This window comes from Andrographis paniculata, unplaced genomic scaffold (assembly GCF_009805555.1).
Source record: "Andrographis paniculata isolate CXL003 unplaced genomic scaffold, ASM980555v1 Contig60END, whole genome shotgun sequence".
Taxonomy (NCBI): domain Eukaryota; kingdom Viridiplantae; phylum Streptophyta; class Magnoliopsida; order Lamiales; family Acanthaceae; genus Andrographis; species Andrographis paniculata.
Window position 1 is genome coordinate 1001254 of NW_026137596.1, and position 27467 is coordinate 1028720.

The 27467-nt window shown below is 33.2% G+C and overlaps 6 protein-coding genes across 7 annotated transcripts; 3 read left to right on the top strand and 3 right to left on the bottom strand.

Moving 5' to 3' along the window:
• The first annotated feature begins 1149 nt into the window (after positions 1–1149).
• On the top strand, positions 1150–3322 carry LOC127259996 (probable inactive receptor kinase At4g23740). The gene has a single exon (XM_051287617.1). It carries the CDS (start codon positions 1150–1152, stop codon positions 2893–2895), a length of 1746 nt encoding a protein of 581 aa, XP_051143574.1. The 3' UTR covers positions 2896–3322.
• LOC127259450 (ATPase 6, plasma membrane-type-like) lies at positions 2985–4467 on the top strand. The gene is made up of 5 exons (XM_051286804.1): positions 2985–3048; positions 3763–3855; positions 3940–4064; positions 4136–4275; positions 4371–4467. The coding sequence occupies exons 1-5, from the start codon at positions 2985–2987 to the stop codon at positions 4465–4467; spliced, it is 519 nt and encodes a 172-aa protein (XP_051142761.1).
• A 568-nt stretch (positions 4468–5035) lies between these two features.
• Positions 5036–7417, bottom strand: LOC127259999 (uncharacterized). The gene is made up of 4 exons (XM_051287621.1): positions 6981–7417; positions 5923–6241; positions 5382–5440; positions 5036–5300 (listed from the first exon to the last, which is right to left on the bottom strand). Exons 1-4 carry the CDS (start codon positions 7321–7323, stop codon positions 5269–5271), a joined length of 753 nt encoding a protein of 250 aa, XP_051143578.1. The 5' UTR covers positions 7324–7417; the 3' UTR covers positions 5036–5268.
• Positions 7418–7861: 444 nt separating this feature from the next.
• On the top strand, positions 7862–9675 carry LOC127260001 (ubiquitin-conjugating enzyme E2 28-like). The gene is made up of 5 exons (XM_051287623.1): positions 7862–7990; positions 8102–8180; positions 8770–8897; positions 9059–9163; positions 9285–9675. The coding sequence occupies exons 2-5, from the start codon at positions 8111–8113 to the stop codon at positions 9426–9428; spliced, it is 447 nt and encodes a 148-aa protein (XP_051143580.1). The 5' UTR covers positions 7862–7990; positions 8102–8110; the 3' UTR covers positions 9429–9675.
• A 3605-nt stretch (positions 9676–13280) lies between these two features.
• LOC127259858 (ethylene-responsive transcription factor CRF4-like) lies at positions 13281–14675 on the bottom strand. The gene has a single exon (XM_051287468.1). It carries the CDS (start codon positions 14530–14532, stop codon positions 13528–13530), a length of 1005 nt encoding a protein of 334 aa, XP_051143425.1. The 5' UTR covers positions 14533–14675; the 3' UTR covers positions 13281–13527.
• Positions 14676–25187: 10512 nt separating this feature from the next.
• LOC127259298 (transcription factor SPEECHLESS-like) lies at positions 25188–27315 on the bottom strand. 2 transcript variants are annotated; one of them, XM_051286530.1, is made up of 4 exons: positions 26840–27315; positions 26544–26797; positions 25704–26297; positions 25188–25619 (listed from the first exon to the last, which is right to left on the bottom strand). In XM_051286530.1, exons 1-4 carry the CDS (start codon positions 26961–26963, stop codon positions 25554–25556), a joined length of 1038 nt encoding a protein of 345 aa, XP_051142487.1. In that variant the 5' UTR covers positions 26964–27315; the 3' UTR covers positions 25188–25553. The 2 variants fall into 2 exon arrangements, with proteins under 2 accessions (XP_051142487.1, XP_051142486.1); XM_051286529.1 differs by having other exon boundaries at positions 25191–25619; positions 26544–27315.
• Positions 27316–27467: the final 152 nt, after the last annotated feature.

The window sequence follows — 27467 nt, forward strand, 5'->3', positions numbered from 1 at the left end:
CGCAGATTGTTTGCATGTCTTTTTTTTTTTTGAAAAAAAAAAGTTAAATAAAAATGTAATCTTAATGATATTAGAAATATATAATTAAAATTTTTATAGTAATATTTAAATCGCCACAATAAAATGTGTTATAGTAACAAATATTTATGCACATAACGTCCACTGCTGTTTGCTGACAGGACAATTAATTCAAATCAATTCAAAACTCAAACAAATAAAAAGTAACAACAATAATAGCCATGAACACCTTCCGTTCTACGTGCACCACGACAAAATTGACTCTAATTCAATTCTCTGCAATTTCGGAAGCAATCTGAGCGTTCATCTTCACCATTCTCGACTGATTCGCGGCAATCTCGATCGAATCCTGAAGGAAATTTATCAGTCGGAGTCAGTACTCGCAATACATATACATTTACTGCATTTTACGTGTTGTTTTGGTACCATTCCATTAACAGTTCGTCTACCTGATGCTTTAATCCTCTGTTTATTTGAGTCGCGAGTCACTCGTCGTCGTTATAATTCGAATCGGTGCGTGCTGTTTGTTGATTTGAGTTCGTTCAATAATCAACAGTTTATGCATATCTGAAGGCGTATGTGTGGGGAGACTTCTGGTTGTGAATCTGTAACTGCCGTTTCTTATTTTGGTTCTTTCAGAATTCTCTGCTGGAGGTTGAAACTTCGTCATCTCTGCAATCACAGGTTAGTGATTCGCGCGTTTCTTCTGATATATATGTATAGATATATATATGTACATATGTATTTCGTTGAAAATTCGTACAGTTTGGAGTTTAGTGATTAGATCGTTGCACACGAAATTCCATTTTGTCTACTTTGAAATGATGAATATTCCAAATTCTGCCTAACACACACACACATATAGCCGAGAGTTGAGTAAGAACAGTGTAAGAGTCATTGAAGGTGGGAAAAACACACATACTCATTATATAATATATATATATATATATTCGTCTTCGCCATTTATAAAATTCTCTGACGGCTGCAACATAATCCTCAGTTTATTGGCTATGGTTGTTGACCTACAATTTAATAGAAATATTTTATCCCCAATTAACGATGGTTGTTGATTTGCTAACAGCTATTATAGCCAGAGCTTCAGGTTTTGACAAAAACTAGCAAACACCAAAAATGGCAATCAAGTTCATCTTCTTAGCATCATCATCCCTGTTGCACGGACTGCTGCTCTATTCCTTCTCAATAGCAGCTGAGCCTCTTCAGGACAAGGACACTCTGCTCGATTTCATCGCCAACATCGATCATTCCCCGGAACTGATCAATTGGGACAGAAACATCTCAGCTTGTGGCGGAGGATGGACAGCGGTGACATGCAATGATGATGGTTCGAGTATCGCCGCGGTTCAGCTCCCCAACGCAGGGCTCAGTGGCATCATCCCTACCGACACTCTCTCCCGGTTATCTGCTCTTCAAATATTGAGCCTGAAGTTTAACAACATCAGTGGCAATTTCCCCTCTGATCTTCTGAAGCTGAAGAATCTGACAGCTCTTCAACTAGAGTTCAACAATTTTAATGGTCCATTGCCTCTGGACTTTACAGGGTGGGAAAATTTGGAAACATTGAACCTGTCGAGCAATGGCTTCAATGGCAGCATCCCTCCATCTCTCTCCCAACTGTCTCATTTAACTGCTCTGGATATTTCAAACAACTCACTTTCCGGCGAAGTTCCTGATCTCGGCATCGCTAGTCTGAAACAGCTAAATTTGTCGAACAATGATCTTGTTGGATCAGTGCCTCCATCTCTCCTTCGATTCCCTAAGTCTGCCTTTGCAAGTAACAATATGCTCAAATTTCATAAACTTCCCATTGTGGGAATTGCTGTTGGTTGTTCCGCAGCAGTAGCAGTATTTGTTGCATTGGTGTTGATCTTTATCAGAAGGAAGAAAACTTCGAACTCTAATGCTCCCATACTTCCATCATCACGGCGAAAAGCTACAGCAATGATGACGAGTTCAGGCGTGTCGAATCATTGCAGCAGCATGATATTTTTCGAGGGATGCAATCTTGCATTCGACCTCGAAGATCTGCTGAGGGCGTCTGCGGAGGTTCTTGGCAAGGGGAGCTTCGGGATGACGTACAGGGCAGTGTTGGAGGACGCAAGCGCAGTTGCAGTCAAGCGTCTGAAGGACGTTCTTATCGGCGGAAAAGAATTCAAACAGCAGATGGAAGTAGTCGGAAACATCCATCACGACAACATCGCTCCATTGAGAGCTTATTACTATTCCAAGGATGAAAAGCTGATGGTTTACGATTTCTACTGGCGAGGGAGCTTGTCGGCATTACTGCACAACATGCAGCAGAGGGTGCCTTTGAGCTGGGAAGCAAGGTTAAAGCTCGCGATAGGGGCAGCAAGAGGGATTGCTCATATCCATTCACAGGGAGGTGGGAAGCTCATTCATGGGAACATAAAAGCTTCGAATATTTTCCTCAACAGCCAAGACTACGGCTGCATAGGTGATCTCGGGTTGGCAACATTGATGAGTCCTATGGGATCATCGGTGCTGCAGAGTGCAGGATATTGTGCGCCGGAGATCGCGAGTACTGGGAGGTTGTCGCAAGAGGGAGATGTGTACGGCTTTGGAATTGTACTGCTGGAAATTCTAACAGGAAAGTCACCTGCTATAACTTCAGGCAGGAGAAAGGAAGGGATGCACTTGGTGAAATGGGTTGAGGCTGTCGTGCACGAGGAGTGGACGGGCGAGGTGTTCGACCCGGAGCTTATGATGATGTATGTTGATGTGGATGAAGAAATGGTGGCTATGTTGCAGGTGGGGTTGAGCTGCGTGGCGGGAGCGCCCGAGCAGCGGCCGAAGATTGGGGAGGTGTTGAAAATGGTGGAGGGCATTAGATCATTTTGATCCTCCTTGTGGCTCTAGAGGCAGATAGAGAGACCTATTTCTTGCATTGTTAGTTTTTGTTTGGTTTGGTGAAGTTAGTAGCTGATTGAATGGTGATTCCTGGAGCTATCCTTACTGTTCTCATTTGTGATATTGATCTTGGAGAGGTTGGAGGTTGGGAAGCTGACAGGTAACCTACCCGACTAATTTGATTGAATTGAGGTAGAGTCAGATGTCAAGTAGAATTAATATATATATATATATATGTATACATATTCTTCCTGCCTGCCACTGATGTTCCAAGAATACCAGCATCAGGGGAGGGGTCTTCTACATTTTATTTTTTTTCTTTTAATTCTGGTTCCATCCATGGCTGATGGATGATCTGCTCACCCCCTCAATTGCTAAATTCATCTTTCATGTAATAAAAGAATCTACTTTGCCTGGACTTGATGAGTTGTTATCTCAAATGGTGATGAGTATTAGTTATGGAGATATGTATTGAATTCTAACAATATCAGATTAGGCTCTTGGAGTTGGAGATTCATTGCATAGGAGTCTAACAAGAAATCTACTGCTACAAGTTGAGTATACCTTTTGTGTTCTTAAATAATACTCATTGTGTGCCTTTTGTAGTTTGACCATATAATGTGTTTAATATCTACAGCTGACAAGTGACACAAGAGAATGCAAAGAATTCAAATAATTCAACATGCTTTGGTACATGTCAATGGTGAAGGGACCACTCTCTTTATCATCCACCAAATCTGTCCCCATCGCACTATTGGATTTGGAAAGGCCATCAAACTCTGGCTTATCAAGATCCACAAAAAAAACTACTAGAATTTTGTCACCTGGTCATTTTCTAACCGGTTTACTTTTCGACAGGTTTGATCGCAAAGATGGTTAGGAACTACGATAACTGGGAGAGGCTGGTGGAAGCCGTGATGCACAGGGAGCAGTTTCGGCAGCTTAGCTTATGTGATTCATTAAGCTCCTCCACCTCCAGCATCTTGTCCAGGGATTCGAGTTTTAGTATTAGTTCAAATATTCTATATGACACAGGTTCTTTCGGGCTAATTCCTCCTCCTTTACTCCCCGGTATGGATCGAAGGGAGCAGATTGGAAGGAGAAAGATGCACCCAAAGAGAAGAAATCCTATATGGAAAGCTATGTCAATCTTTGTAAGAGTAATTAGGATGATCTCTTTAATTTCCTCAAGGCAAAAACATCACTGGTTCTTTTCATTTATTTGGTATAGAGAGGTTTCTCGTTGTTGAAGGGGAATCGAAGAGATGAAAGGGAGCTATGGGAGGCTCAGAGAACACTAGAAAATACCAGGCAGAGGTTTGGAGAAGTTTCGGAGACAGACGTGGCGGAGACAAGAACTGAGACAGAAAGGTTTGTATACATACATAGGCTTGGATGAGGTAATGGTTTTTTTGACCAAGTTGGGACACAATAATCTTTTATTCTGTTTGTTGTTGTTGCTCTAGGCTTCAAAAACTGCACACTCTCAAGGGACATATTGAATCAGTTCTTAGAGCAAAAGGCATCGACTTAGATTCGATTCCTCGTCACTACACCATTTGAAATAAGATGGAGATCTATCCACAAGGTGGAGTTTCAGGACACAACAGAGAAACATTAAGACAAGGTTATTTACTAAGGACGAATGGTTGTCGATGTGGTCTCTCTTTTTGGGATGTTTGTCGATGTGGTCTCTCTTTTTGGGATGTTTCTAACAGAAATTTGCTCTTTCGAAGAGTCTGCCGACAAGTTTATGTTGACAAAACACATCTATCTACTACAGCCACAGGTAAAAGAAGTGGATAAAGTTTGGACAAATACTTACAGGCTGAAGACAAAAGATCAGGAAATATAATGACACAGTCGGGCTTTTGATGTTGAGACAACAAACTATTTTAAACCGGGCTAGCTTTCTGGGGCACGGTTAGAGTGCTGATTTAGCCCTAATTAGCACATGTGCGACTATTTGTCGAACGCATGGCTTGAATTGAATTAAATTCATACCATATATCTATTTTGTGTTAGTATATAACCTGTGTTAATTCATATCGTGATAGAAAAGTTGCTCGAGACATGCTTATAAGCACATTTTTTTCACTGCAAAATAAGATAAAATAAAAAGGTACAACGATAGAAATCAATAGCAAGATACGATTCAGAAAAAATCTAAATAGTCTGTCGATAACTTAAATCGATACATAAACAAGAAAATATTGCATCTGCTTTTGAACTTTCTGTATGAGAAAACAGAAGTTCATCGCAGAGTAGTAAAATCGCCATATCCACAATGAGACAACTCTAACTCGAATGTGAAAAATGGCATTGGATGGACAAGTTCTTCCGATGAAGTAAACTAACACCAGCTCATTTCTTCACCACTCTCATTTTAATGCCACCTAATTTAGCAAACAAAGATAAGTTAAAATGCTCGTATACTCACAAAGAAAGAGCCAATGTTCATACAAAAATGAACCAACCTTCTACTTCCTCAAACTGAACTTCCTTCACGATTTCAGCCGCTGCGTTGTACTCAAAGCTGTAGATATTAGACATCCCGTTAATAAAAGTGGATCACTGGTCTCTTGTTTGGATTTAGTTGAGCATTTTAACAAAATTTATTTCTCCATCAAACCTATGTTTATACATATATGTTATAGGCACCCTACTTCCCACGACAGCAATAAAGTATTCAATCCAAGTCCAACAATCTATCGAGCCAAAAGACAAGACTCTTTTTTTTTTTTTTTTGCCCTATTCATAACACGGCACAAGCTCAATGAAACACACAATGCAATAGGATGGCGTTATTGAGCAGACAGACAAAGTGGGTTTTTCTTACTATCCAAGAAGCAAAACTCAGACAGACGATCTTAGTGGACTCTCAGGCAATAAGAGGTTGGAACATATTGAATCCCTTAAATATGAAGAACCGAATATGAATATGAATAGAAATATGCAATTTGACATGAAGAGTATCTTGAACTTTAAAATAGGCCAAGAAAGTGTGCATAATATTACCTGTCAGATCGAGACACCTCAAGCTCATAGTCAGATGCACTTTTCGTAGCATCCACTAAGACCGTCGCTATTTCAGTCTTCCTAGTACTTGCCATCAGTAAATCATATTCAGTGGGAATAATAATCGCAAAAAAATTATCCTTTAGTTTACTTAAACAAAGCTTCTCAACAGCTGCCAAAGCTATCCTTCTTCTTAGAGAGTCAGTTTCCGGGTCCACGATATACAGCGCAAAATCAGTAATTAGAAGTAGTCGCCTCTTCAACTTCCCAGAGCAAGTATACTTCAAAACTTTATCAGCAAAAAGAATCTTTTTGTCACCTGAAAGGTGAGTATAACACTTATCAATGGGAAATTGTAAAAATATGCAGCCTAAGAGAGCATACATTGCAAGAATAATAAACTTAATAAAAAACACATGCATTGATGAAAAAAAAATTAAAAATTATATCTTCGATGAGTGTATAGTTTAGACTCCATTAGACTAGCAGCATATATATACATCTAATAACTTTTTAGATAGACACTTTTGAACTTTGCGTTCAAATACTTTTTGTTTATCTTACAAAACATAGCATCATACGATTTTTTATTATTCTCCAAAATTTTCAAAACTCCGAATTTTCCAAAAGGAAGCCCTAGTTCATTATTCTTTTCTTTTGTAGTCCAGCAAATACATAATCATGGCTCTGGTTCCCAGAATTCATCTGCATTCCAACAATTAATGATTCCTTGCCTCCAATTTTTGAAATTGGGCATGGATTCCAATTAAGAACAATTCTCATCACTCTATACAAGATCCAGCCGCTGTGATTAACAAAGGATGTTTAATTGATAGTATGCTTCTAGATATGCTATCAGCTAATTCACCAAAAATAAAATAAAATCCAACCGATTTAACCACCAACAAATCTCTGGCAAAATCAATGGAAAATTCCTCAATATGAATTTCTATATGTATATATGGAAAAACTCATGAACCGAAGGAAATCCAAAGGTTAACATTCGGAAACCGAAATCTATACATAATTCAACCAGAACAGTACAGACGAAGAAATACCTTGCTTCTCGAGGATCTTCCTAATATAAGGTCTGGATTGCACGCCGATGTAGTCGCCGTTGTCTGCCTCTTGGGGAGAAACCTCCCGAGGCGAATTACCCTCCTTCGACTGCTCTTGATCCTCCGTCACCGAATTCAACTGCTCCTGATCCTCCGCAACTGAATTCAACGGCTCTTGATCCTCCGTCGCCGAATTCAATTGCTCTTGATCCTCCGCCGCATTGCTGTTAGATGACTGCAGTTTCGAATCGGTCGTTCCATCCGAAGCGCGGTCATCTACGGGGGGCTTGAGATCGGGCTTGGCCGGCTCGACTTGGACACGGCGGCTGAAGAAACGTGACATCTGGAAAACGCGGAGCGATTAGACGGCGGAGATGCGGTGGCGACGGAGTCGGAAGCCGTCTGACCGTTGGATTCCAATTGGTGGGTTTTAATAACGTAAAAGTCGCGTGTCCGTTTTCACACGATTAATAATCTTTTATGTTAATTTTGTAGTAACGATTTATTATTCAAGAAAATATTCATTTAAATTATATTTATATAATCTTTTAAAAACAATATAGTATTTTTTTAATACATTTTATTTGTGAAATTTGTGCTAAAATAAAAACCATATGAGTTATTGTTTTAAATATGTTAAAAATAATAAAATATACTTTAATAATTAAAAACATTCAAAAAAATATTGACACTAAAAGAATATAATCTCTTTCTTTCCATCTTAATGTTAATGTAACTACAATTAATAATGATCATAATTACTGAAATTAAAACAAATGTAATAAAATAATTAATGAACATCCGAGAGGGTATATACTAGCCGTTAATAATTTCAGGGAATTCGAGATGCCCTATATATATATACAGATTTCTTTTTCTTTTTCTTTTACTTATTAATTTTTTTTTTCAACGTGCAAAATATTTTCTCTGCAAATTTCGTACCAACGAAGGCGATCAACGGAACTTTCCTCTGGAATTCCACAGACAGGAGGATCCAATCTTTCTCTCAGGTATCAATTTGGGGAAATTTCAACCCAATTAACCTTCTCATTCCTTCCGCGTGTCTGAGTGGATTTGGGGGAAGACGGATTTAGGTTGTGTTTTTTTTTTTTGGATGATAGGAATCGCTGATGGCTTCAAAGCGGATCTTGAAGGAGCTCAAGGATCTCGAGAAGGATCCTCCTACCTCTTGCAGTGCTGGTGTGTTTCTGTACAGCCATTCGTGAAAATGAATATACCAAGGCGTCTGTTTTCTGTTTGTTTTTTGGACATTTTGTTTGGTTGTTACCTATTGGTATGTTGTTGGCTTTTAATCTTGTGTTTGTAGCTTTATAATGTAATTTTTAGGTTATATGATTATTTCGGAAACTTGCTTTACCTCCATGGGAGATGATAGATTAAATTGGTTTTTACAGGTAAGTTCAAATGGTCGAGTAAAAGCCTGATTTATCTGTAGTATGTCTTGGTTACACTCTGTTCAGACTTCTAGGCTTCCAGAGCTTTCATTTTATTTTTGGATCATTATGCATTTGGTTCTGAGAATTGTATTTTGGTAAACAAAAGTTGCTTATGAATGGATGCCTCTGTTGATGTTGAGATTCTGGTTTTTGTTCGTCATCAAATCCTTCACTGCTATCTGTGCAATGATCAATCTGTTTTTGAATGTTTGATTATTGTTTTCAGAAAGACTGATAGTAACTTGATTGGCTCATTTGTGTCTTCATTTCACCATTCATTTGGACATGCTGATAATAAGTTTTTTTGTCTTTGTTTGGATGATTGTTTTCAGGTCCTGTTGGTGAGGACATGTTTCATTGGCAAGCAACAATCATGGGTCCTCCGGATAGTCCCTACACCGGTGGAGTTTTCCTTGTTACCATTCATTTTCCTCCGGATTACCCATTCAAACCTCCTAAGGTAAATCAATCACACATAATTGATCTCACCCATTCTTATGTTTTGCCCTGCCCTGCCCTGCCCTTTAATCAGTTGTGTTTGTGATTTTGTTATCACTCTCAGAATTACTTTTTACAGAGTCTCTGCTGAATTTCAACCTTATTCATGTAATATATCTTCAGGTTGCTTTCAGGACAAAAGTATTCCATCCTAATATCAACAGCAACGGAAGCATATGCCTCGACATATTGAAGGAGCAATGGAGCCCTGCACTAACAATTTCTAAGGTAACCCAACCAACCCTTCCAGCAGAATTCGATCTCTCTCGATTTGCTTATAATATTCACTGTTGTTTACCACATTTGATTTGATGTTCTTGACGACTTTTAATTCTATACTTTTGTTAAGGTCTTGCTTTCCATTTGTTCGCTATTGACGGACCCCAACCCCGATGACCCTTTGGTGCCCGAAATTGCGCATATGTATAAAACCGACCGGGCAAAGTATGAGGCCACAGCAACAAGTTGGACTCAGAAATTCGCCATGGGGTAACCAACGTTCTGGTATGGATGACACAAATTCATCCTCTTCTTACCTTGAAAAACTATATTTTTTACATTTTTATGTATGAAATTGTCTGATTGATCTGTGAAAACATACATCTTTGGCTTTGTGTCTGAAGAAAAATGGCAGGCACATGCTGATTCAAAATGTTTGTATGTAATTGATCCACCATGTATATTATCATTATTATTTTTATTATTATCTATTATATTTACTTTCGAATACTATTTATCTATTATATTTTTAGTCATTCCAATTAATACAATCTTACATTATCTATCACGTATAAATATGATGTATAGATAATTGTCTAAAACAGTGTAGGTATATATATTTTGCTAATGTAGAAGGGTTGTGTTTCTTTATTTTTTTACTATTAGTAAGGCCATCAACAACACAGAAACCCATCCAAGGTTTCTTCCCATTCTCTCTCCTGTGCCACGTCAGTTTCTCCATCCGCCACGTCACGAAGAACTCCAACTATATTTTACATTCACATCAAAGAACCCTTTAAATTTATGAATATTTTTATGTATTTTTATTTATTATTTGTATTGCATGTAATTTTAATTAAACAAATGTTATAATTGAATTAATAGATATTTAATTAAATATTTTACAAAAATATGCATTAAAAAGTTACATAAAATATAAAAATATTATATTAAAAATTATAATTATTAACAATATTATTTTAATAAAAAAATAAATATTAAATAAAACTCATATAATAAAATTTAAATCTAATATTTTAATAAAACAAATTATTATAAATATAAATAAAAAAGTATATATTATAAATATTATTTTTAATATTTATTGAATAAAAAAGTGGACCATGGCCCACAAAAATTGGAAGAAACGGTACACTCGCAATGTACCGTTTCTTATGTTAATTGGTGTTTTAATTTTTTTTTATTTAATAAATAATTACGTGGGAGGCGCTTCTCAACAAGCGTCTCCCGTTGTGGATGCCCTAATGTTTCTAAAAAATATACATATATATATATATATATATTTTAATTATCGAATTAATTATTATTTAAATTAAAAATTGAAATCTTCAGTTAAATTTAGACCGAAAAGAAATGTCTAAGGAGGTATTTTAACCTATGTATGATTTCTGGTACTTACAACTTTGAGGTGACATTCGTTTTTGTTTGTTGATGTGATTTGAGTGATTATTATTATTATTATTATTATTATTATTATTATTATGTGAAAGCGATGGTTGCAATTGAATATTCGAATGCTCCAAACCACCACCTTGATTAATGCATAATTTGCTCATTTCCTCACCAGGATTAAATTGACTAAGTCCTAACAAATGTCAAACTATTTAACTTGTCTTTACATATATTTGAGTTTAACAGAATCAATTAATACTAAAAATATAGTATTTTAATTTTTTTTTTTAAAAATAGATATTGTATATTTATGAAAAGAACTTTTAATAAATAGTAACAATACAAACTCGATGTTGAATATTTAATTATAAAAAGCTTATTTTTAAATTTAAAATATTATAACAATAAAAAATATTATATATTAATATAATATAAATACCATGCTCTTTCAAAACTATATCTAAGTCTGATTAAAAAGAAAAAAGAATTATTTTTAAGTCCAGCCAAAATATCGTGACGATTCGGATAAACACCGAATGTCGGAAAGCTAAAATCGCATTTTTGACTCGTCACGGTTGCTTGCTTTCTCGTTCAGACACAATTACAAACAAACGCACGCACTGTAGGAAAAGGGTAACGAAACACGCTTTCTCAATAGAAGTCTCGGGCCGGGCCGGGCCGGGGGCCCACTTTTGTCATGCCCGTGCCGTACACACAGGCGACATAGTCCACGTTTGGCGACGCCTTTTCAAGTTTCGGTTTTAAATAAATTGCAAAGTTCCCATCCAAACCCAAAAGACTCTCTATCTAATTCTAAAAGAAATATATATTTATTTTTATCAAAAACCATCGTATCAAATAATTAAATTTTTTTTTTCAAAAACATGTATCTAAATGAATTCAGAATCATCAGAGCAGACATAGGTGGGACAGAATGCATGCGTTTAATTTGATTTATGGATGTTTTGGTAATGCTAATGTTGTTAGAGATTTAGCAGTCCTGTCCAGGACAGGGTAAGTGACCAACTTTGATTTGTGTATGTGGTCTGGCCTACATGCATCTTTAATTCAATTTAATGCGTGTGTAATATGTATCATAAATAAATAAATATTTTATTTATTTAATTAGGGGATAATATAATTGTGAATAGAAGGAGTGGTGTCGGTGGGTGTGTTTTATAGAGTGGGGGTGGGGGGGGGGTTGACCATACAAATATTAATTTGGCTATCAAAATCAAAATTTAAATTAAAAGGAAGCAGTGTCTGAAACAAAAGGATCTGTCTACACAACACATACATGAAAATGTTTGACTGTAGTTTCATTTCATAACTGTAATAATCATATACTTATATAATATATACGTGGCAATAAGTCTTGTAAATTCCTAAAAGGTAGAAAATAGACGTATGGATTATGGGGTAGGGGTAGGGGTGGGTCACTACACAAACACATATGTATATATAGTACTTAAATACAACACAATTTCACTCATTTGACACTATTTATTTTTTAAAAAATATCACATCAAATATATATATTTATTCCTCACGAAATATCAAATCAAAAATACTAATTTTTTATTTTTTTCAAAATTTCAAAATTTTAAAAATCTTCAAAAACCTCTGTCTAAACAAAGTCATATTATTATTACTCCCTCCGTCCCGGAACTAAATATTCATTTGCTTTTTGCACGTAATTTTAGAAATATTATTAGTATGTGTGATATAAAGGTAATGACATTTATGTAATATATTGTAAGTTGTAAGGGTATTTCTAATATTAGGTAGATAGTACATTTATAAAAAAGAAAATAAATACTTTTTTATGGGACGGATTAAAATGAAAAAATGAATACTTTGTTATGGGACGGAGGGAGTATTTTCTTTTATAGTATTTAAAAAAATATATATTATTAATGAATAATAATGCAAAAATATCTGTGGATATGGGCTTCGATGTCAATGATATCGCGTATTTTTATTTTGTTAATTAGTTTATGATCTTTAAATTCTTAATTAGAGATTTTAGATTTACTAATGACGACTTTCAACGACAACTCAAGATTAATTTCAATCAAAATTTGAAATTCTCAAGCACAATTATGGGGAAAGATTTCGATTTTTTTATTTTATTTTATTTTTTATTTTTTTAGTTTCGTGTTTACAGAAGAACTAAAGGGAATGTTGATTGTGTGTTCAAATGTACTCCACTAATTACGATTTAATGCTTGATTTTATTGTATGTATGTAAGTGTGTGTAATGCAATAAGTACTGGCATGTGTAATAATTGATAATTAATTTAAATAAATGCAGCAGACAAATTATTTAAGGCAGTATATTAAATGTTGCCCATATTTCTCAACCTAAACAACGTTGTCTAACCTATACAATATAGCTAAATCTACAATAATTAATTTATCCATCCTCACACCATTATTAGCTTGCAATTAATTTCAATTCTATGTTTTGGTTGTTAAAATCACTTTATGTGAATATTTTTCTACAGAATATCTAAACCAATTTTTATTTATAATAAAAACTTTTGGAAAAAAAATAAAATAAAATCATCCCATGCATGTATTATAAAGTGAAGTGAATGGCACACGCTTATCTATTTAATTTGATTAAACGAATGATTTTTTGAGATATTTAAATAATACTAGTATAATTGTAATAAAGTAAGGTAAGTTCACCTTTATTGTGAATGGATATTTGTAATATTAGAGAACAAATTGACAACTAATTGCTTACACTTAAGATTTAACGACAAAAAATATAAAATACATACCGATCGATTCATAGCTGTGAACAAAATTTGCTACGGATTAGCAAAACAGCTATGGGAGAGTACTGTTTAATTTGAATATATATATATATATATGTATATATTCAAAATAATTAATAATAATAATAATAATAATAATAATGGTGATAATTGTATTGTATTGTATTTGATGATTTATATTATGGCTAAGAGTGGATCAGCCCCTGCAGCAAAATCATTGAAGTAATCCTCGACTTCGATCGAACCAAGGTCGTGAAATGTAGAATCCTTAATATCTGCAAAATTATTGTCCAAAGGAGGGAAATCTGCGGGACACGTGGCGAAATCGTGGAACCCGAACAACGAAGGCTCATCCTGCGGCTCAAAATTAAAGAAGTCATCCAAGAAAGGAATATCCAACGGCAGGTATTCGTTTGAGTAATCTGGCGGCGCAACGGTCTCCCCTTGGCATTCGTCGCCGGCCTCCACCGGAACCTGCTCGCCGGACTCCGTCGACGGGTCCCCGTCGGCGCTTCGGAAACGGAGAACGGAAGTCGGTGAGCAAAGGTTGTGGGATTCGTCGGCGGATTCGTACCCGGAGAATGACGTCACGTTATTTTCCGGCAACGGGTCCTTCGCCGGCGGCGTGATGAAGTTCGTTAGAGCGTCGGGTCCCCGGAGCTTAATGGCGGCGCTGTCGTAGACCATGGCGGCTTCCTCCGCCGTGTCGTATGTGCCCAGCCAGAGGCGGACCCGTCTGGACGGGTCTCGTATCTCCGCCGCCCATTTCCCCCACGGCCGCTGCCGCACTCCCCGGAACTTCCTGACGCCGCCGCCGCCGGCAGCCTCTTTGAGCTTCATCCGCCGCGGCTTCGCCTGAAGATTCTCTGCAGTTCGAACCCTGTCATTCGGGCAGTTACCGGCGCTGACCGCCGCCGTCTCCATTCTGATTTCCTCGATGTACCTCTTGACACGTGGCCGCCGGAAAATCTCATCCTCCTCGTCGCTGGAGGAATCCGTCGCGTCGGCGTCGGTGACGGAAATCCTAACGGTTCTCGGATGATTAAGGCTCTGGTGGTCTGGGACCTTCCGGGCGTCGGAGGGCAGCTTCTTAAGGCCCTGTTTGGATGGCTTCACCAACTTTTTCGTGATTTTCCGATACTCTTTGTATTTCACCGGAAATAAGAAGCTTGGATCCATTGCGTACTTAACATACAGAGACAGAAACTCAGAATCAAACCTTAAAACCAGGAAAGAATTCAAGAGTGTATGAATTCACGAAAAAAGGTGTGAAAGAAGAAACAAACAAACGAACGTATGAAAGGGCAGAGTACAGTGCAGAGGTTTTGTGGGGAGACTGAAACCCAACACTGAAATCGCTGTCTTATAGGATCTCCCGAATTAGTAACGACAAAAAAATGCGGCAGGCCAATTTGTCACATCATTCATTTAAAAAATTCAACTTTTTTCTAAAAAATAAATGAAAACCCCAAATCTTTTTGGCTGGCATTAATATTATTCCAATATCAGATTAAAAATTAAATCAGAATTCCAAATATATTAAAGTCAAACAAAATAAAGCAGTCGTCTGTGGCCCGTCGACACCGCCCGTCGGCGTAATAAAGATTCCGACCGAGGACACGTGGCAGTCTCGGAGGGACCCACCGGAGATGGGTTGGTCCAATGAGTATCCACGAAACGGTGTCGCTGCATGATTTTAGGCCTCGAACAACGTGTGGCCTGTCACGTGAGGCCCAGGATGCCCGGTTAAAAGAAAATCTCTGGTCAAAATTAAAAAGCAAATTTGGAAGATTTATTTGGAAGGTGATATTCCTAATTTTAAATTAAATGGGTTTCTAACTTGAGTACAGTAAATAAATTAAAAATCAGAGAAAAATGAAGAAAATTAAATTAAGGGAAGAATATTTACAGCTAGAAATAACGTGGCGGGCAACCTAGGATTCGCCGCCATTTACAATTGGGTTAATTGTACGGGCTGGGCTCTCCGGGTTTTACCCTGTCTCTCCATTCCCCGAGGCCACGCGATTCACCGCGCGTGTCGGAAAAGGTAAAAAAGGAAAGTGGTAAAAATGTGCACGTGCTTACTGTACACGCCCCTCATGAGGTTGTCTGAACGGTCCTTGTGGACCGTTGCACACGTGATTATTCATCCCCCTCTTCACTACAAAATGAAATAAATCATTTATTAGTTTTATTATTTGTGATTTGAAGTGCTGATTATAAATTTATATATATTTTAAATAATAAAAATAGTAATTGTATGTTGCTTTTTTTTTTTTTTTTTTTAAATAATGTAAATTGTATAGTAGTGTTAAAATAATTTGGAAACTACAAGTGAAGAGGTGTATAATATTTAAATCTAATTGCCTCTTTTTATTAAACCAGCTTGTGGGATGTATCATTTTGCAAAGATATTAAAGTATATTCTTTTAATTAATTAATTTATTTATTTCTATTTTGATGTTATGAAGATTTTTTGTACCTTACGGAAAAAAAAAAAGATTGATTGATAGTATGTGATATTTTTAGATGAAAAATAAAAGATTGAATAGTTAAAACTCAAGAATGAAAATATGGATGTATTGTAATAATATAATTTTAGAAACACACTTGTAAATAAAATTAAATACCAAAAAGTGTTACTAAATTATGTATGTATTGTGTTTACTATTAAATATATGACATTGTTACAATATCTAAATATAAGCTAAACTATAAACTATTAATTTAGTTATGTTTGTTTGACCAGTGGATCTAGGGTCATATGATCCCACTTAATTCTAATTAATTATATATACATTTTAGAGGATTTTTATTTCATTTTTGTCACATTAAAATTATCATTTTTTCTCCAACATTACTATTTTTTATATTTTAAAAGTGCTTTCGACAACTATTTTAACATCGATGTTTAAAAAATAGAGGTAAATCACACAAGCAAAAAATGCCATAATCTACTATTTTTTTTAATTTTTTTTTAATTTAATATTGCTTAAGTGTGTTAAATATATATAGACAAAAATCATATCAAATATTTAATTTTTTTTTTTACTATTTTATTTTTTAAAAAAACCTCCAAACCTTAAAATAACTTTTATGTAATTACTGCATTATAAAAATATTTTAAGAAAAATAAAATAAAAGTAAATATTAAAGCTAATTAACTCGAAACATGTATTTGTTTATTTACATGGCAATCATAAATGTATGTGTCACATCAAACTTAGTGTCAATTCGATGAAAATCCAACATCCTTTAATTATGAGTTGTATGTAATTATCACTTAGACATTACGCAAGGGATGAAGTACAAATAATATTTATACTTACATTCTTGTGCATGCTCTGATACCTATCCATAAAGTTAATTAATTAATTAATTACTATAATTTAATTTGTGCACTTAATAATAATAATAATAATAATCAAGAATTTTGAAGGTTTATTATTTACACGTGGCAAATTAGTACATATATATATATTGTGCATGAATCTTAGAAATCAAGGGAAGGCAGGCAACAAAGATGTGGAACATGTCACTCTCACCTAAATAATGACCTTAATTATTTTGTTTTCTTTACATTAATTTAAGTTAAGAAAATAAAATTAATAATAAGTACTAAAATAGTTTAGTTTCTTTGAACTTAGCATTCTAAGATTTTCTAAAAAAAACATAAAAATGCAATAGTGAAGTAATAAAAACACAAATAAAACATACATAAACAGTTTGATAACCTCTTTATCTCTCAATAAAAAAAAATGGCAATACATAGTAGAATATTATGGCTGTTAATTGAATTTCCAACACTTACCTTTACATGCAAGAGATATTATATAAATTCATTAAATTAATAGTCTAAATATGATATCTTGTTAACTGATTTAATTAAATTTTTTTAATATATATATATATATATACATACATGTATGTATTGACTCATTGGGGTTTGGCCAACCCATTGAGCCAAGTGAGGTGAGAAAATTACATATGGAGGTGGACAAACACTAACCAGCCATAGCCTAATTAAATTATTATATATAAGTTATAGTTAATCATAATACATTAACTCAATATTTAAGATATATACGATCAAGTTGTAGTGTATATATATATATATATATATATAATTTGGAGAATAAGTCAATGAGCATCAACCCCAATAAGGGGTGTACAATTTCTTAATGAAAACAATTAATTATATATATAGAATAGTTGTGATGATGAAATTTAATTGAGTACATTTGTGTTTTTACTTTTGAGGTGATAATAGAAGTTAGATGTGATATTTTATATGAAAAATAAATATTAAATGTATATATATATATATATATATATATGATAGTAGAAAATAAAAATACAAAAGAAAAAAGCCTTTAATTACTTGTCCCCAAAATCCAGCTTAGCTTTGCTTATTCATCACTAACTAATTAATTATATATAAATGATGCCTCTTTGGTTTAAGTGAAATTTCACCTTATTTTACTCTTTATGTCCTTTTGCGTTTCAAACTTAACTATAATTAATATATAAAATCACATGTGTGTGTGTGTGTGTGTGTCTAGAAGACGACCAGTAGGGTAGGCTAGTAACTAGTTGTGTGTAGATATTTTGTGGGGGGCTTAATTAACAAATGGCATATATAGTATCTAATGAGATATTTGTTTAACTTAAATATATTCTTTAAAATCTCGATTAAATATGTATATATATATATATATATATTTAGATAGAGAGAGATTATTATTATTATTATTTTATTATTATTATTATTAAATAGTAGTCAAATTTAATGTGTTAGAATGAAAAATGAATGTTGAAGTACATATGATATGTTCTTACACTCTCATATATTATTTCTATTACAAATATTATTCAATAATTTGGATAGTAAAAAAATTGAGAGAGAGAAAAAAAAAATCTAAAGTTAAGAAAATTCTATTTCGTTTTAGTATTTAAAAATTTTGAGGTGAAAATATTTATTATATGTGAAGTTTTAAATGGAATGTTGTTGGATGTAATTTTCTTTCTTTGTTTGTTTTTAACAATATAATATATTGTAAGTCGAATAGTGAAAAAATAAATAAAAAATATATCTAGTAAATTATTAAGCTAAATTGTAGTCATGGTATTTTGTATGCTAAATTCAAATAAATAAATACTGTGTATAAAAATTAATAGTTACTTACCATAGTGTTAGTAATAAAATAAACATAAAACTCCTATTTACTGTTGTTGATTAAGAGGGATTTCATGTCCAATTTTGTTGATATAATAAATCGAATAATATTTTTAGAGAATATTTATAATATGATATTGGTGGGATTTCGATGCCAATAATGGCTACGGAAATTGAACAAATATTCAAAATCCCCAAAAGAGAAAACAAGAAAAATTAAAAATAAGGAACATAATAATTGATGGGTTGAGAGAAGAATCATAACAGTAAATGCAGAATTCAAAAACAACGACTTTTTAATCCCTAAAAATGCTAATTATTATAAATTCCAATTAATATAAATAAATAAAAACAACAAGATCTGTTGTTGGTATTAGTGTACGTTAGAAATATAATACAATAATAAAAACAAATAAAAATTGTGGAAGCTCGCATTTTCAAGGGGAGACTGGGAAAACACGCTTTTTATAATATGTTATCTTCAGTGAAAAGAAAAACGTCCACTCGAAGCAAGAGATGTTGGTGGTCATTTATCATTTTTATCAACATTAACTTCATACATAATATTAATTAAAATAAAAATTTGACTGTATTTATTTTGAAATTAAAATTATTATTAAATGATTGTAATAGATATTATTTAAGTTAATAGAAAAAATATTTTATTATTTACTGTATAATGTGAAATATAAATTAGGAGTAGTATATAGACGTAAATAGACAGTAAGTATTCTGTCCATCCCATATTACCGCAGATGCAGAATTTAGGTAAAATGTAATTAGTAAGTAATTAAAAAGCATATTAATAAAGATAATTAAATAATTTTTTAAAAAAATTTAAAATTATAAATATAAATAAAATGTATAATTATATATATTTTTTAAAAAAAGATAAATTAGATAAGACCTACCAAAATAAAGAAAAGAGAAAGAAATACTCCCTCATTCTCCTTCCCATGTAATATGAGTGTATCAGTATAGAAAAGAAAATTTAGGTAAAATATAATTAGTAAGTAATTAAGAAATATATTAGTAAAAATAATAATTATTTAGTAAAAATAATTATAGATTAAGATTAAGATAGTTAAATAGTTTAATTAAGATTAAAAAAAATTCTAATTTTAAATTTTAAAATATGATTAAAGTACATAATTATTTTTTTTTAAAAAAAAAAAACTTATATGGGATAGACAAAAATAGAAACTAAGGACAAAGTAGGTGGGACTGAGGAGTATAAATTAGACTGATACTGTACAGTGTCAAAGGTTAAAATGAAGAGGAAAAACTGTGGGCATGGAGATTGTACGACGTCGTTTTACTGACAGGTCACTTTTCCGCATGCAGCATGGCGCCACGTGGCTATGACATGACTTCTTTTACCTTTTTGATGTTTTTTAGTACATCAAACGACACATGATGTTGATTGATGCATATACATATGTTGGAATTATTGAATGACAAATTTATTTTTTGAATTTGAATTTTTAATGGTTTTTTTTTTTTTTTTTTTTTAAAAAAAAGAAAGGATGTGATTAATTTAAAATTGATTGATCAGGTGAAGATCGGAATTTATTTAATTGAGAAATTAGGGAATGGGTTGGATTTGGACATGGACATGGACATGATGAAGTGGTAAACCTGAACATCTGGAAATGTGTTTTAATTTGGCGTCTAATGTAATGTCATTTTTGTATGTTTATTTAATTTATTATTTGTTGGTCATACGAAATTTAAATTAATTAATTTAATAATTAAGTTCCTTCCAGTCTAACACTGCTAGCTTTTTCTGCTTCAAAAGCCCTAAATATTGGAATCTTTTGATGATCATAGTATATTATAATTAATCAGTTTAAATTCATTCAGTTGATATTATTTAATTTAGATATTGGTTGGATGACGAAGCAATTAGTTGCATTGTCCCCAACAATGAATGTTGGGACAGCAACCAAACCATCTTTCTCACTGAATCATTAATTCAATCAATACCCACATTACATATATAAATATATTCTAATAATAATAATAATAATAATAATAATAATAGTTTGTGGGTATTTTTATATTGAAGTAGTTGTTGAATATAAGTAAAACATTTGGTTGGATTTGAGATGTAAAACAAACACACCCTGAATTTACTGATTAATTGTTTGAACAAACACATTTTATTTTTCACTTAATATTTATTTAACCAATGTGTAAAGTAGTTAATTGATGTTTCAAATAATATTGTTTGAAATATATAATGTAGAATCTGATGATCAATGAAGAATTCTTGAATGGAAAGGGAAATAATATTTGGTTTGAATAAAATACTCAAAAAAATTATATATATATATATATATATGACATATGATTGTAATGTGTTTTAATAAATAAATTATAATGAGGTCCAACGGGGGGTACACAATTATTTGAACTTTACATCGCACAGTATTTTGTGTATCTAATTAATAGTAGTATGATAATATAAATTATAATTATAATTGATGAAGAAACAGCAACTAGTGTAGTGTGAGTTCTGAGTTAAGTGAACAAAAGATGCAGGGATTAATTTTAATAATAATCTTTTACATAATAGTTTAAATATAATATTTTATATTTAATAAATAAAATAGTATATTTTTATTGAATAAGATATAGTCTGAATTTAAAAATAAAAAATTGAAACTCAACTAAAACAAAATAACAGAGCGGGACCCTTACCTATTATTTTTTTTATTTGATGACATAGGAACCCGCAATCGCTACCCGAAAGTGCGTACCGAATAAATCCCCAACTGAACTTAATATTCTACTACTACTATTATTATTATTATTATTATTATTATGACATATATAGAGTAGAACAAAGCAGCAAATATAATATTGTAAGTAATATTGAATATTTGGAGTACCCGGATGTGCATGTATATATTTATTTATTTAAACCCCATTCGTGCCCACGACCACCTTTTTCCTCCCACTGTATATATATACATATAGATATACGAATATGATATTTTTCATTGTGGAGATCGATTCTTTCTTACATGTCGGGTTGACACGTGTCATTTCTTATAGTATAACAAAAGAAAATACACATGACATGCACCTGTGTGTGTGTGTGTGTGAGTGTGACATGGGTCTCCACTTTCGTATTCGAATACTGATTGATTAAGGCTAATTAGCAGTATGCCAATACGTATAAATCGATAGTATGTTAATGTAATATATATATAATGCATGAATTAATAGCAAATAGTCATAATTTATATTTTAACATATATGACAATTGATTTCAGTATATAATTATTGTTAATACAATGTGGTGTAAGATATGAATTGATATAATTCAAATTATGCAGTGATATATAAATGGGTCAATCAACACCTTGATCACCCCTCATATGCAAAACAAGAACTTGGTTGATTAATAAATTAAATCTCTTTTTAATTTGATTAAATTCAACTATATATATGTATTATTTTTGATCAGGTTTGTGCTCCACTTTTGTATTAATTGATTAATAAATAAATTAATTAGTAGAAAACAAATACAATAGAATACAAGGAAAAGGTTAATGGAGTTAGCTCATTATATTATACCCACTCCATTTCTTTATTTAATTAATTCAACAGGAAACATGGGCTCATGTTTTAAACAATATAATAATTTTAATACCCTACCCGTTACAATTTTCTTTATTTCTTTCTTTCTAACATCTTTTATGATCTCAGTTAATTAAATTATTGGGATATTATTTATATAGAGAAATGATCGATATGATATGAGACTACAGAAACAGATATTTAGAAAGTTGACACCACTACTCTTGGTCTACTATTTTTAACCCTTTCTCTCCTCCAAGAGGTGATTGTGGAAGATTCATGCATCCCCCCCTTTATTTGACTTTCACTCTAATTTATTTATTTATTTATTTTATATACTTCTATTTTATTTTATTTTTCTGGTAAATATTTCTACTTCATTTTAACAAACATTACGAAACTGAAAGTATTTGGGCTTGCATAAAATATCTCGTGGGCCCTGCCTAAATAAATATTGGGCTGGCCCATTATGTAGTTGGAACTCTGAATAGTTAGTTGAAATATTTTATATCGATTTTTTTATATTTTCAATCTATTTTATTAATAAAAAAATTATTTTAAATTGTATTAATTTTAAAATAATTTAGAACACTTCAAACAAATAAAAATTACAGTTAAATATGTAAATTAGTGTTCAATATGGTGTTTTGTATAAAAAGATACTAAATATTAACATAATATTTAGACGAAAGTAGTTTTTTAATAATCTTTTTTTTTAAAAAAAATAATGATAAATAGTTCTAGACCAATTCCTCAGTATTTGTTCCTGTTGAAAGAGTACAACATTTCAATCACCAATATGTGTACACAGTCACTTCTAATTATCAGACAATTTCATTCTGATTATAAATAAATAAATAAAATAAATAAGAATTGTAAATACTGTTCAACATGCATGTGATAAATATGCAAATAGTAATCTCATAGCCACGTCAAAAAAAAAAAAAAAAAAGTTTGTTTGAATTTTACGTAAAATATTTATTAGTGAGAATAAAAATTTGTTCTTTTCTTTTAAAGAAGTTGAGAAGGACAAAATAATGAGTCATAATTTTTATTAATTTTGAAATCTAACGTTAGATTAGCCTTGTTTTGTCATTTTGGAAGTATTCTAAAATTTGTGACAAAAAATCAATAAATAGTACAAATATATATGAGGAATCATTTACTTAACATTATAACAAATTAACGTATAACAATCATTCATAGAATTCTCCAAAACTGTAACTCCTAAAATGACCAGAGATATTTCAATAATAATAATAAATAATAATATAATAGTTTTACTGAATACAATGGGAAAGCAAAGAGCTTGAGCTAGTGCGAAATTACGAAAATACCCCGATAACTAACTCCACCAATGACATCAAAGAGAGCCTTCTACCTTTTTCTTCTTCTTCGTTGATCATCTGTTTCAGATGTCTATGTCCATATACATACACATGCATATATATGTATGGACTCATATGTCGATCATCCGTGGTGGATGATTAAATTAATCAGTGAATAAGGTAAGTGAGCACCAACGCCAGCAGCATCAAAATGTATGCTACGCATTGATCTATTGTCGCTCCTGAAATCAAATCAAATCAAAACTCAACAATTCCTCACATATAATCAATTAATTCACAAATTTCAAATTCCTAGGGTTTCACAAACATCACGACTATGTAATTCTACCGTACCGTCGCTGGTAGGGGAAGGTGCGGGAGCATCGACGGCGGCGGCGAAGGCGACGTGCGGGAAAGCAGCAGTAGCGAAGAGCACTGCGACGAAGATCGTAGCCAAAGCTCTGGCAATCCTCTCCATTTTAGGCTGAAATGAATTTATTAATTAAACGTACTACGGAAAAATATTTGGTACTCCCTACGTTCTCTCCCTCAGGGCGGCGGCGGCGGCGGTACTCCGGTGGTCGGCCGCGGATAGAGAGAGAGAACTACCAACAACACAAAAGTTGGGCGGTTACAAAAATGCATTCGCCTTCACACACAAATATATATATATATACGCAGGCATATTATATATATAATTAATTTTAAAATAAAAATAAAAATAATTAAGAGCGGTGTGGAGAAGAAAGAGGGAGTGAAGTTTGCTACACCACTGATGATGACTTCCTAATTTCCTAATTATAATTCAATATTCAAAATTAAATATATGTATCATATAAAATTTGAGGGCATTATAAATGCAATTTAGACTAAAAAGGAAGGGGAAAAAAAATAGAAAAGAAAAAAAAGAGAGATACTTGTCACTATATGAAAAATATAATAATTATTATTAAATCAAATATATATTTATTTTTACAAAATATCATCAAATTTACTATTCTACAAATATAATAATAATAATAATAATAATAATAATAATAATAATAATAATAATAATAATGAATATGCAAGTGCTTAGATTGTTGAGTATTTACTCAGCATAACATGGATATAGATCGACAAGATGTGGTGCATAAATGGAAAGCATAACATTTATATTAATATAGTACAATTGCAATATATGAATGAATTGTATATAATAATAATTCACACAATATTTCAACAAAAAAAAAAAAAAAAAAGTATATTAGTACAAAAAGAAAAATGTGTATTAATTCAAATAATATAGTCACAATCTATATTTTATGTGACGTCTAATTCAGCATCCCATCGTAATCATTGTCTATGAATATATAATAGTACCATAAACATTCTCTATGAATATATATAAGTACCATAAATGAAATTTATAATATGCCCCATGTGTCCCTAAATATTTTAGATATTTTTGTAAGGATTTTTTTATTATTATTATTATTTGAAATAATTTTATAAGTTATATTTAAAAAAGTTTTTTTAAAGAAAATTAGAAACACTCCTTTAAAAAATAAAAAAAAATATATATTTACTTATTATCTGCAAAAAGTATATATAGATTCTATTTTTTACTATTTTTAAAATTATCTAAAACTTTGGGAAACTTGAAAATTTTATCGAAACAAAGGCTAATTAATTGTAGTACTGATAGTCTGACAGGTCCGGATGCCCTATAGACAAGGTTACATTTACATTTACATTCAAATTTAAATGTGTTATTTACCTATGAATATTTATGAGGCGGAAATAAATAAAAACATTTGAATAATTAAATAAATAATCCGGCCTTCAGAAAATTTTGAAATATGGGAAAAGAAAGTAGGGATCCACTTGACTATATCGTAATCTACAATTACAGGTTGATTAAAAATTTAAAGAGAACAAAAATAATGCTCCAATAACAATAATAGTAAAGCACGCTTTCTCGCATTTGGCTGAGTGATGTCGCAATTGGCAGAAGAGCGCTTTTAATTGAAAACGCGAGGAAGGTACAGTAGGGCAGTTAGGGTTGGGAAGGACCTGACAGTAGTGCAATTAATATCATCGTCGTTTCGACAAGAGCTTTGATTAAATTAGCAGAATGTCTGCTGAATCTGCTCCGCCAATTCTTCTGCACTGAGCTGGCAATCGATCCCGACCTGTTGAACAAAGACCACTGTTGATTAATTATCAATTAAGTGATAAACTAATTAATTTAATCAATCGATTTGTCAATTTCTTACCTTAATCGTGAAAGAATAGAGCATGGTTTCGTCGATTGTACTGACGTTCATCTGCAGCGTTTCGAGGGCGAGTTCGTCAAGGGCGGCGACGATCTTCACAGCCTGGCCGCGGAGGCGATGCGACGCCGTTTTGAGCAGCAAATTGGGGCCGGAGAATTTCACCTCCACTTCCGCCATGGCCGATTTCGAAGAGGCGACGAGCTCGTTCAGGCTATCGTTGATGGAGGAGGTAGAGGAGTTGCTGCAGGGGGAGAGATCGACGGGGCTGGGAAGTGACGGCGGCGCCGCCGCCGCCGCCGCCGGCGAGGAGTTGAGGTAGCTGCTGTGCAGCCTCGGCTTGTACGGGCTGCTTGGTTGGGGTGTTCTCGGGCTTATCGGAAGCTGGCCGCTGAGTCTGCACGCGCCGCCGGGGCTCAACGGCGGCCGCCGCGGGCTGAATCCCGCCGGCGAGGGACGTGGGGAGAGTCTAGGGCTTAAAACGGCGGCGGCTTCGGCGTAGGATTTCCTTTGCTTCTTCGATTCCAAGGATTGGAGGATCTGCTGTAGCTCTGTGATGTAACTCACCACACCTCCGATAATGGATGCTTGGTCGCCCTAATTATAAACATAGCCGTTAGAATTCGACCGTTACGGCTGCAAGAAATAACCCTAGACGATGATGATGACGATGATCACATGTGTGGGAACAGATGAGATTTGTCAATGCAACTTTGGGAACCTATTCACGGTACCACTACTCTATGTATGGTCTTTTTGTGGCAAAAATTTTAAAAACACCAAAACACACACACATATATTATGCATATGTATATGTGTATATGTATATGTATATGTATATACCCTTTTGACATAGAAACAAGGCATCAAAGCACGAAGCACAGCAAGGTGTTCGTTCATCTGCTTTCTTCGGTTCCTCTCAACAGTAATGTGTGAGATCTTCTGCACCTGCAGCAGCCCTTCTTCGGAATTATTAAGGTTGATCATCATCAGCTTCTGTCTCTTAGGCGAATTATTAGTCTCCAACGATTCTTGATTATGAAGTGGAGAATGGAACTCAAAACCAGTACTCCCATCTGCAACAGATTCACCCAACCCTGCAGATCCATTAATATTATTATTATCATTATTGTTATTACCATTAACAGTAGAACTGTTGTTGTTGTTGCAGGAGTTTTCGAAGGCTTCAAGAATGCTGAAGATGTCATCTGCTGCGAAGTTGGTAGATTCCTCGAGGAAGTCGGAGAAATCCTCACCGTCCATCGCCGGCAAGAAATCGCTCAGAAAAGTATTGTCTTTGGCTTTCCGGTAGAAAATTAATCAAATTAAAGGTGGGGAAATTGAAAAACCTAAAGATCTGAAAAGGTCGATAAATATTATATATATTGTAGTAATGATGATGAAAGGGACCAAACTATCGCCATCAATAACTCTTTCAGAAATTTAGCATTTGCTTTTTGGTAGTATGCGATGGAGATTAATTTGCAGGCATGAAATCGATAGGCTCTCGACTTTTGGGAATGAGTGAGAAACAAGAATGAGAGAGAGAAAGAGTCAGAGTCAGAGAGGAAAAATGAGAATGGGAATGGTAATGGGAATGGGATGATGAGAGAATTGAAGCAAAGACTTGATATATCGATGAGTACTGTGAGATCAAGAAAATTGGAAAGTTATGAAGATTATAATTCATTTGTGGTGGATCTATCGATGGATTGAATATTAATTAATTATTATTTGTTTTTATAAAATAATACTATAATGGAGCAG